The following is a 12,297-nucleotide window of genomic DNA, read 5'->3' on the forward strand; positions in this document are numbered from 1 at the left end:
AAGTTGCCGTTGCTTTAAAATATTTAACTTCCACATTATCTGTACCTCTGACTTTGTAGTGGAAGTAGACACATTCTAAAATAGCAGTTATAAACATCCACCTCTTTTTTTTTTCCCTTTTGTTTCCCCAATTCCCCTTCCAGCTGCAGAGTGGTAGCCCCTGATCCCTGTTTTGAACCATGATTATTTCATACAGGTATGCTGTTGCTGCTGCTTTTAATACATCTTTTCTTTTCCAGTGTTTTGAATTTCCCTCTCTCATCCCTACCTCACCATAAACCCAGGATTTTCATATTCCTTTAATATTTTTAATTGGCTCTCAATTAGATTTTCCCTGGTGGATATCTCAAAAATCACTGTCCATCCCTTTCTGTCAGTTCAAGGAAATATATTTATCAAAATGGGCCACAGTCTCTCAGTTTGCTGCACCCTGATTGGCCTCTCGCATGCATGCGCTGGAACAGTTTTCTCAGTGCAGAACCAGACATGCTGTGGGATTCTAGTGGGTGACCTGAAATGAAGAATTCACTGGGCTACTCCCCACATGGTCCTGGTCATATGTTCATTTTCTGGAGCTGAATTTGAAGCCCCAAACTTGCTGGAACCCTGTAGTCAGTAAACATAGTCCAGCAGCACATGTTTTAAAGTGGGGGGATTTTTGTCTTTTTTTTTTTTTTTTTTTTTTTAATTTTACTTGGTCCTTTTGGATTTTGAGGGTTTATTAATTTTGTCAATCCATGTACCACTAAATATTATTGTAATCTGTTACAAACCATGGCAGTGAAGAACTAAATTGGCCTATGAAGGACATACACTTTAGATAAAACCTGCTGTATGTAGTTTTTTTTTTTTAAGGTATATGTCTGTGGTGGGGCATCAGAAGTATATCCCAGAATAGAACAAAGCTTGTTAAACAACAACAACCAAGAAAACAAAAAATTCCTGTAGTTACTAGAGGTCTAAAAGAAAATAAACATGCAAACATGGCTGGCTGTTAATAAACAACAGGAAATAAATGCTGAGTTTCAGGGATTATTTAAATTATTATTCAAAATTTTAATGTAGAAAATATATGAACAATTAGAAACAATAACTAAGAGGATTTTCTGAGGTTACCTTATTGAACATATTGTCATTTTTTTGCACGGAGCTTCACGTGTGCTCTCTGTACCATTGTAGGGTCCAGTTCTTTTCACTTCCCTGGGATAATGGTCTGGACTTTGGCGATTGTATGGTCCCATTTATTCATTTATTGATTCATTCATCAAAGATATCAGTCATTCATCAAAGATATCATGATCTTCATGAAAAAGATTCATTCCTGTCCTCAAGGATCTTAGAGCCTCTGGTCTACCAGTCATTGGAACAGTGTGGATTAAACTTCCAGTAAACCAAATCAAAGCTCCTCTAGTGGTAGTTTTTGTGAACGTGGAATTATTTTGGGATTAGATTCTGGATGTGCTTTGGAGCTGTACCCTTCCTGTGACCCTCATTTCCTGTTTGCATTTTGTCCCACGAAATATGACCACTTCCTGTTCCTTTCCTTCCATTGCCATAGGCCTTACTTTTACCTAACGATCAGAATTTGGGGGATCTTCCTTTGAGCATTCCAGATAGGCTACCCCACACCTTGAAAACTGGAATTTCAGTGACTGATTTTCAATGTACATTATTTTGTGACATAGCACATATTCATACCTGGTGATATTTTGTATAGAACCTGTGTGTGTTATCTTAATTATTAGTTGAGCACCATAGAAGTTGGTAAAGTTCCTACATAAGTGTCTTCTTTTTGAAAGGCTCATTATGTCAGACATATTAAAAGTTAATGTCAAATCAGTTCATTTATTGGTATATGTGAAAAAGCCAATCAGTCAATGTACCTAATTTGCACAAGACAGCACGAGCTTCATAATTCTGGATGCATATTGGATAGATGATAAACCATTCAATTGTTTAAAAATGAAATCTAAATCTACAAATTAAATACTATGTAAATACTACTTGTATATGTAAATACTATTTGTCCAAGTAAAGTACCTAATTTCAACCTAATTTGGACATAAATAGTATTTTCACATTTCAAAGGGCCTTAATTACTGGTGTTGATTAATTTCCTTTAATATCTATTGAATGCAATTCCTTTTGATAATAGGGGAAAGAAAACATATTCAGGGCCCGACTCTGCCAGTAACTAGTTTTATGGCCCTGGAAATATCATGCAGCATCTTAGGTCTCAGGTTTTTCATCCATAAAATAAGAAAGTTTATACTAAAGACCTTTTTGGTTTCAAGTCCATGATTTTCATTACATAAATGACTACCTCTTGACCTTTTGAAAGTAGTTATTTTAATGAGAAAAAATTGACAAAATCTACATACATATAAAAATATCTTTATAGATAAGCATATATATACATAATATGTGGACGTATATCCCAAGTACGTTTCTCATCATGTTTTCCCCTCCTTCTGTTCAAAAGACAAGACTGCCAAGGAGAAGCAATTGAAATTTTGGAGTGAGAAGAAGATTCTTACTCCACCCTTCATAACTGGGAAATGCCTCCTGTAGGAGGGTAAGATTTAGGAAGCAGAAAAAGAAGTAGATGAGCTCTCTTTGCAAGTCTATAGGTCTCTCAACTGATAAACAGTAGTTTCCCTTTAGTTGTCTATCAGATTTGGGGATCTGAAGGCCTTTTAAACTATCTGGGTCAGTGTCCACAATTTGCCATAATCTCTCACTTAATTTTCAGTGAATAGAATAGTTCTTGAGTGAGCTTTGGCCTCATAGAAATAACCTGTTCTCAGGGCTAGATATAAAATTATACATTTTAGGAGAAAAATCAGCTGAATATTCATAACGTTCTGTCGTCTTGTAGTTACTCTGCTGTTTTCTTGCCTAAACAAACCGTGTACTATATTCCAAATTAAAATAGAAAACATTATTTCTCTCTGATGGTCTGATGCAAATTTTGTATCCTTAACAGGGATGCTACATTTTGGGGAAAATTCTGTTTTCGTATGTGTTTTCAAATGATAGTTTACTGATGCAAATGTTGTTTGGAATTTGTTTTAGCGTAATGGACTGTTGTCTGAGTTTGATCCAATATTCAGGGACTTCCTTACTTTAGCTTTCCAGTTTCCAGTTCCCAACTTGACTTGTAGAAAGAAAACAAATCTGAAAAACTCTCAATATTTCATAATTAGTTTCCTTTTTTTTCCTTTAGCCAAACCAACAACTTTATCTCTTCCTCTGACCCCAGAGTCACCAAAGTAAGTATTATGAAATGTAACCATTTTCAGAAAGGGAAGGGGGTTCTAATACATTTGGCTACAGCAACTCCATTTCAGTTTGTTTTTATAAATGTGCCATATCTTCCAGTGACCCCAAGGGTTCCCCATTTGAGAACAAGACTATTGAACGAACCTTAAGTGTGGAACTCTCTGGAACTGCAGGTAAGCCTTACATTTCACTTGAATCTTTTTGTGTGGGTGAGTCTGTATGTGAAATATATATTAGAGTATATTCTCTATGTGATTAGTGAAATTCACAGAGTACAAACAACATTGGATAAGAAGTTATCTATAAATATTTTCAGTTGTTTATTTTTTTAGGAGGAGACATTTATTGTGTGTCACACCTGGGCCAGACCCTCTGATATATATCATTGATTTGGATCCACAAATAAACCTATTTCCGATTAAGACACTAAAACTTGAGTAGGAGGAGAAATTAACATTTATTGGTCTTCCACTCAATAGATATGCCAAGCGTATAAGTGGTTTTAGCTAATTTCATAATGACCTCATGAAGATGGTGGTAGTATTTTTCATTTTTAAGATGAGAAAATAAGGTTCAGAGATGTTAAGTAACTTGCCCAAGATTGCAGAGCTAGAAAACAAAGAGCAAAGGTTTGAACTCAGGTTTACTAAATTATCAATACTTCACTTGAAATATTTTCTTAATCACCATTGTACTCAGCAGTGTAATGCTCTCCTATATATGTTACCATTTTTATATCTTTCCAGTAAAGGAAAAAAATGAAAATATGTCCATTCACCAAAACAAAATGTTCTTATATATTTTAAACAAGAGCAATTTCCTTCACCGTTTGGACCTCTTAATTTATTTGGCCAGTCTTACTTCACATTCTGAAGAGGAAGAAGCTTTAAAAACTTGAACTAACCCCTGAGAAACTTACAAATCCAGAGTTTCTAGGCAGACTTCTGAGTTGGCTGCAAATGGTGCCTTTGCAGTAAGTGCCTAGGTTTAGGCACTTGAACCCCACCAGAAAGTGAATCTGAGGATGTCTGTACAAGAAGTTGCTAGGCTTTGGCCATTGCTGATAAGGGTAAAGGAACAGTAAGTTAAACAAATGCTTTCAACCAGAACTATGGTGCCTACACACACCGTGGACACTGTTACTAGGTTTAATTTCACCCTTTGAGTTTGCTAAATTACTTCCTTATGAAAGGTCTATTGCATGATTTGGTCAAGCAGTAGAGCAGTTAATTTCATGGTATTTATATATATTTTATATGTGCGTATACAAGTATAAATATATCGTTATATAATAATACATGTACACACATGTATTCACATATAAAGAATATATATAACATCATTTCTCAAATAAATTACAATTACACATGTGATCATAAGTAACTTTTGTGTGCATGTATTATGTGCAGTAGAGGCCTTCTTGTCCGACCAATGAGTGAGTATTTGGTGGTTTTATCTAAAAAGTTGATTGAAGTATACACAGTTTAATCATTTTACTTTTGCTTAAAACATACAAATTACACATTCAAATATAAAATTTTTGGTATAAGACAGAGAGACCTTTGCACTGAACTTAAATGTACTAACTAGGGATCCATTCATCTTCTGGCACAAACTTCACTAATAATGCATCAAAGATGGTATTCACGTTTCGTTTCTTGCTTTTTGAAGGAAAATAATTAAGGGTATTTGTGTGGTAGTCTGAGTGCAGAATCATTCTAGGTTTTTATGATTTTTTAAACATAAATCATAATCATAATTCCTTATGTTTTCCCATACCATCCACCTACAACTAAGTTGACAGCCCTTCTTTTAGTAATATACCTTTATCGGGTCTTTTAATAGAAAAAACTTTCCTTACTAATATTTCATTCAGTTATGTAATATTTTATTATCTGACATAATTTCAGTCACCAGTACAATGGACATTAGTGGATTTGGGAAAATACATTACCTTGGCTATAGTAACAACCAGCTGAAAGGAATCTATTAACTAGGAGTGTTTAGGATGGCTGTAGGTGTAAGTTGCTTTGGTTTAGAGAGGTTTGAGAAAGCTTCCACTGTGTATACTGATACCAAGCTTTCCATTAAAGAAACCTTTTTTTAATTTTTCTCTGATTATAAATAACATAAGCTTACTATAAAAAATGTCAAAAATACAAACTAGTGGAAAAATTGTGTATAGTTCTAAATTGTTTTCTATGGATATTTTTACATCTGTGATCATTTTGTATATACATAATTTTGCATTCTGATTTTTCAGTTAACATTTTAATAAGGAAGTTTTATATCATCACAGACCCTTTATTATCAGGCTTTTCTTAGTGTGCTGTATAACATTAGTTTGAGTAGGTGCATCAAAAATGTATCAAAATTTAATTATACTTCTTTGTTACACATTTAGGTTGTTTTAAAGTGTTACCATTTTGAAATAGCACTGCAGTGGAAATCTTTGTTCATAAATTTTTTAAATCTTATTTTTCTCAAAATGAATTACTAGTAGTTATTAATACGAATATAAGGATATAAATATCTTGGGGGCTTCTGATACATATTGCCCCATTGCTTTCCAAAAGAGATGTTTCCACTTATAGTCCTATTATCACTATGTGGATATATTTGCTTTATTACATCCTTGCTAGCATTGGGTATCTTCGTTTTTAAAATATTTTGCTCATTTATGTGTATAACATCATTTAAATTGCGTTCCTTGTACTCATAAGATGATGGTGTTACAAAAAAGCACTTATTTTTATTTTCTTCTTGTCAGAAGTTTTATTATTTCTCTTACTGACCTAATTTTAAATAATTTAGTTATACATTTGAAAGGTTAATAGGCTACACTGTTGAGAATTTATAGAAGATACTTTTTAAAAAAATACCTAGCATCCAAAAATATATACAGTGGATTTATTTCTGTTGGTGAACCAGAATTCATCTTACTAGTTTAAACCCATTTTTATTAGTGCTTTGAAAGATTATTGAGTACAATGGAAATCAATTTACCAACATATATAGCATATATAATACCTGCTCTATGCTTGCAACACTGTAGATCTTGGGGAATATTTATCAAGCATAAGACATAGAGACTGGGCTTCCCTGGTGGCGCAGTGGTTGAGAGTCCACCTGCCGATGCAGGGGACACGGGTTCGTGCCCCGGTCCGGGAAGATCCCACATGCCGTGGAGCAGCTAGGCCCGTGAGCCATGGCCGCTGAGCCTGCGCATCCAGAGCCTGTGCTCCGCAACGGGAGAGGCCGCAGCAGTGAGAGGCCCGCGTACCGCAAAAAAAAAAAAAAAAAAGACATAGAGACTAATCCATGCAAACCATGCATGGACTATTGTACTTGGCTCATAGTAGGTGCTAAATAAATATTCTTGTTTTTAAGATGTGGGCTTATAGTCAGTTGGGAAAATAACACGTATTGTCCAAGTAGCATGAAGGGAAAATATTATTTACTGTTTATAATGTTTTGCTACTTTCGAAAGAAGGTGGGCGCAGAGGTTGTTTTTCATTTGTTGAGCATGGTGGTAATGAGTGCAGATACACATTACACAAGCTGATGTATGGCCAAATTGCATTACATGCAAGAAGGGAATTCGAGCTACAGGAAAATCAAGGGATGAAGAAGAACTTGGAGGCTGTAGAAGGTGGCTAGAAGGAGAAGTTTGAAACCTGCTCAGAGGATGGTATAGGGAGGAGGAGATTGGGGGAGAAGAGGGTTTTTTTTTTTTTGATAAAGCTATTGTGTGTTTGAAGTGCTAGACAATGTGTAATGTTCATGACCTCCATCCCCACTAAACGTCTTCAGTAAAATTTGTTGTGTAGTAGCGTTTGGAGGATATGACAAACGCTGATTGTGCCTCAGGAGAATCACCAAAGGGAGAAAATAAGCTTTCATAGGGAACCCTGTAACATGGCTTCAAGTTAAATACCATGATTGTGCAAAAGATTGAAAAGAATTGTAGAGACAGTTCAGGACTGAAGGAAGCATTAAGGCAATACCATTAGGCAGTGAGTGACAGAGTTGATCTGTGGAAAGGAGTTTGGAGGAAATTGAGCGCTCCACTGACTTGGGGTGCCTTAAGGGAGAAAAATATTTGCATCTGATTTTTAAGTGTGTGGGTGGAAAGGAGAGAAGATATTGATGGAGCAGAAGATACTGTACTGTAAATTGAAACATAAAATTGCCAGTATTCAACATTTTTGACATACCAAAAAAATTGGCAATTTCGTGATACTACCTGAACTAAGATACTTTAAAAGCTGCAAATCTCCAAATGAAAGTAGTCTATTGTGATTTTTTAAAAAACAGACAGCACAGTTTAGTGAAGCTGTGCAAAACCTTGGCTCTGATATTGGACAAACCCAAGTTTAAATTCTGGATCTACCCCCATCTAGCTGTAAGGCCTTTGGTCAATTTATAAATTCTGTAAGACTCAGGAAGCTTATGTATCAAATGAAGCTGATGACAGTTACCTGCATCTCATTGAGTCACTGTGAGGATTAAATGATATAAAACATGAAAAAAGCTTAGTCCAGTGACAGCATATGTGTTCAATAACTATTAGCTATTTAATTACTAATTTTACATCAAATTCATTTCTGGAGGTTATTGTACCTTCCTGCTCACCTTTTCAACTTTTGACTACCTTTTACCTGGTTCCTTTTATTGGCCTTTGTACTAGCTCTTCTTTAGCACTCTCATGTATGAAGTTATGTATTCTCTTTTGTGGTTAAATTCCCCTAATTCCCCATGAAATTGAACATATACTGCTTTTGGTGTGGGGCTGGGATTTACCAAATCAAGGTAGAAAAATCTCCTCTTGGGCATTCATTCTCTCAACAACAGGTACTTCTGCTGTTACTACAAATCCTAGAGGCTAGACATTCACTAATAGGCACTTCACATGTATTATTTTTATTTATTTATTTATTTTTTTGCGGTACGCGGGCCTCAGGCTCCGGACGCGCAGGCTCAGTGGCCACGGCTCCCGTGCGCAGCCGTTCCGCGGCATGTGGGATCTTCCCGGACCGGGGCACGAACCCGCGTTCCCTGCATCTGCAGGCGAACTCTCAACCACGGCGCCACCAGGGAAGCCCCACATGTATTATTTTTTGACTGTCCATTTAATTGTGAAGGAAAAAGCTATATGTTGATTCTAGGTCTGTGGTGGACCCTGGGTTCAAAGCAAGTCTAACTAGAGATTATGTCTCTTTCCTGATGCCTGAATTTTAAAGATAGTAGTGGACATCTGTTATGTTAAATAGGTTTTATTTCACTTGCCAAGTGTCATTGATTGGTATTGGCTGCCAGAAGCATTGTGTTTAGAAGGATCTAAGGCCAAGTCTGTACTCGGTGGGAATGTCATGATCAGTTAGTAATGTCTGCCGTCAGTGCAGCAGAAGGGTGGACAGGGTGCGAACAGCATTCAGGTTGTTGATTTGTTGATCCTTCGTATACACGCTTAATGCCTTTGGTTGCAACAGAGGACATGGATCAAGCTGTTGCCCAGGACTTTCTGGTGTCTTCTTTATTTAATTTTACAAATTTTAGGGAAAATTTCCAAACATTTAAGTGAAAACGTGAAGAGTCAACAAAATTCTAAGACCTCAAGAATAATCCCTCTGCCCCATCTGCAGAGTCTTTGGGAAACAGGAGGGATGAGATAGGAAGTTTGCTTTATTAAGTATCACCAGCTGGTCTGACTTTGTGATTGTCCTAAAGTAGCTCATTTTAGCTGATAAAAAAAATGCTTCTCTTTTACAGGTGTAAAAACTAATTTGATTTCAAAATAGCTGTTAGTAAAGCAAGATGAGAGAAAAGAGAATGCTCTTTTGGCAGAAGGCTTTTAAATCCATTGCATATGGAGATGTTCAGAGTGCTAGACTTTTTGCTTCTGAAATGGGAATGGCAAAGCAATGTCAACTCAACAAGGTGATGGTTTTAACCACAGGACATGAAGGAATTTGATTAGGAACCCCCAAACTTTTATTTATATACATTTATTTACATGTACATACATATATATGTATATGTGTGTGTGTATATATATATATATATATATATATATATACACACACACACGTATATGTATATATAAATGTTTTATTTTTATTACTGTAAAAGTAATAAGAATAAATATAACTATTTTAAAACTAATTAGGAAAATAAGGACAAAATCATCAGCACTCTCGTCACCCTAACTCACGAGGTCTTAGCAATGCTTTCCTCCATCGATATGTATATTTTCCCCATGGTTTTCATGATGGTGGATTTGGTTTAAATCGGCAGTTATTGAAATTGCACTTCAGTAGACTTGCACTTAAAAAACCCAGCTCGTTAACCCATCACTGAGTAATTTCTTATTCTTTTATGTGGAGTCTTGTATTGTCATTTTTGGACTTCCCATTTCAAAGCTGATTTCGCTGGATGGTATATGGACAAACAGCATAAATTTGCTGTACCCTTTTGGTATATACATCTTTTGTATGCGACTTACCCGTGGGGAAATAGACCAAAGCAAAATAGGAATAGTAGTTGGTAGTTTTAACAGAAAGCCACAGTGACAGAGAACCAGAAAGTGATTTTGACAGGTCATATAATCCATTCCTGTGGCTGAAGAAGCCAAGAAAGGGAGACCCAGCAAATTCTCTTTACAGCCCACTCCAGTGTTTTGCAACTCGTCCTGACAGGAATTTCTTCCATATTTCTTCCATATTTCATATCCCTCATTTTCTATTTTTAATCTCATTCTTCTTGGCTCAGCGTCTGAAAAACACCTCAGTTTTCTTTTCTGGAAATGGTACTATCCAATGTCTTGCAAGCCAAGGATAGCAAAGCAGTTTTCTCTCCCATATCAACTTCTGGGGTTTGGTGGGAGACACCTGGAAAGCCAGACTCCTCCCTCCCTCACCCGGACCCCCTCTCCTGGCCCAGCTCTGTGGGAAAGTGCCTGAGGGCCAATGAATAACAGCTTCATCTTCCATGAGCAAGAGTTGGGGCACTAGACACATGTCATAGGAATGTTCTGAAGCTTTTCTGTGCGGTGAGTTTGTTCCCCAGTTCTCAGAGCTGATACAGGAAATCCTTAAAAAGCAGGAAAGGCGGGGGCTCCATCAGTCAGAGGGGACATGCCAGCCTCGGTACCAGAGCGAGGTGTGGGAGACCCTTCTGTGTCAGGGGTTAACACTTTGGTTGCTGGCTTTTGTGGAGATCCAGTGAGTCCTGGGGAAGTTAGGGGTGAAGAGAGAGCACTGGAGGAGCTTTTATCAACAAAATATTTTAACAATGATAGCAGTAACAGTTCATACTGATTGAGTATCAGTCCTTCCTATGCTCCCTTGACACCCACTCCAAGTTCTTGAGGCCAAAAATATGTGAGTAGAAATCAAGTCACTCTCCTCTCTTTGCCCAGTCCTCCTTTTTTGGTGAGTTTTTAAGCAAATTAGAAAATCATCTTCTCGGTGTCTTTCCTTGAGAAATCTTAGAACTGGCATGTGACATAAGAAAAATCCCACTGTCAAACTCCAAAGCGAGTCACAGATTTAGCAGGAGGTTGTGTGAAATGTAAACTGTAAAACTGTGTAAACTATTAAGAAAGATCTTGCTGAAGTCATTGGCTGGATAGTGGAGCACAGAATACAGAGCAGAAGACTTGCCATTTATCAGTCATTCGATTAAACACATCAACCCAAAAGAGAACTCCTCAAAGGAAATCGTTTTATAGCACATTAATGAAACACAAAACCAAACCAAACTTGTCTCTGACTTTTTTTTTTTAAAGGGCTGTTTAAAAAGATAACTGGAGAGTGTGGGAGAGTGTGTACCACTTCCCCCAGATTTGCTGTGCAGAAGTGCAGAAGTGTGAGTGATGTAGAGGTACTTGTTTATTATAGAGCACATTTCAATGCAGTAATCATAAATATTGCTAAGGTTGTGCTCCGTTGAAATATGACCTACATACTCTTGATTGTTTGTGTTACGTGACTTGTCTGACACCCATTACATTCTGGGTAATAGCAGCCATTTGTTGCTCTGCACAGCAGGCTCTTCTGACAAAAGAAAATAGGCAGCAATAAAAAAGCTATAGTCTGAATTACATTCTGCACAGTGCTGCACTGCTGAGAGTTTGTGCAAGTGTGTTAACAATGTTCTGAACTGCCTCTTGTCAGCCTTCAGCCTGTAATGGCCATCTGTCCTCACATAAATCTGTCAAAACCTGCTAAGTTCAAGAGAGAGCATGGAATATACCTTGTACTGTCAACACCAAAATGTACACATTCCCCAGAAAATCAACACGCAGGAAATAATCCGGAGGTTATGGGAGGCATTAGCCTGGTTGATGTAGGCTTGTGGGCTGAAATTGAGAGTCCGGCAATTAGTGGGAAGATGACAAAGGTAGTGGGGTTGAGGAATTGATTATTGACTGCCCTTCTACCGCAGGGGAAAACATTCTGGGTGGAGGAGATGGGGTTAGAGAAATCTAATTAGTTCAGGTGCAGCTAAGGGTTCCCTGTCCCGGGCACAGCTCCTAAAAAAAAAAAAGCTTCTTACACTTTTATTTATTTATTTATTTATTATTATTTTATTTTTTTGCGGTACGCGGGCCTCTCACTGTTGTGGCCTCTTCCGTTGCGGAGCACAGGCTCCGGATGCGCAGGCTCCGGATGCGCAGGCTCAGCGGCCATGGCTCATGGGCCCGGTCGCTCCGCGGCATGTGGGATCTTCCCAGACCGGGGCACAAACTCCCGTCCCATGCATCGGCAGGCGGACTCTCAACCACTGCGCCACCAGGGAAGCCCCGCTTCTTAAACTTTTGTTTTGCTTTGTTTTGTCTTACTCTGGGTCTCAACCCTATCTGGATTTTCAATGAGGCACTGGTGACACGCAGTCTCGTGATCCTTAAGATGTCTCAGTCTTGCTCTGGGGTATTCTCCTCGGATTAAAGAAGTTTCAGTAAACAGTCAAAAGGTTAGGGAATGATCTGAATTATTTTTCCCTGCCCACCGA

The 12,297-nt window shown here is 37.6% G+C and overlaps 1 protein-coding gene across 3 annotated transcripts in view; it reads left to right on the forward strand.

The window, feature by feature from the left end:
- The window catches only part of PPARGC1A (PPARG coactivator 1 alpha), a 296,593-nt gene that overhangs the window by 263,137 nt on the left and 21,159 nt on the right, over positions 1-12,297 (forward strand). For all 3 annotated transcript variants that reach the window (XM_065877552.1, XM_065877554.1, XM_065877555.1), the window contains exons 6-7: positions 3,227-3,272; positions 3,382-3,455. In XM_065877552.1, the coding sequence (XP_065733624.1) occupies positions 3,227-3,272; positions 3,382-3,455 (120 nt within the window). The remainder of the gene's footprint in view (positions 1-3,226; positions 3,273-3,381; positions 3,456-12,297) is intronic.

This window comes from Phocoena phocoena, chromosome 5 (genome assembly GCF_963924675.1).
Source record: "Phocoena phocoena chromosome 5, mPhoPho1.1, whole genome shotgun sequence".
NCBI classification, from domain to species: Eukaryota; Metazoa; Chordata; class Mammalia; order Artiodactyla; family Phocoenidae; genus Phocoena; species Phocoena phocoena.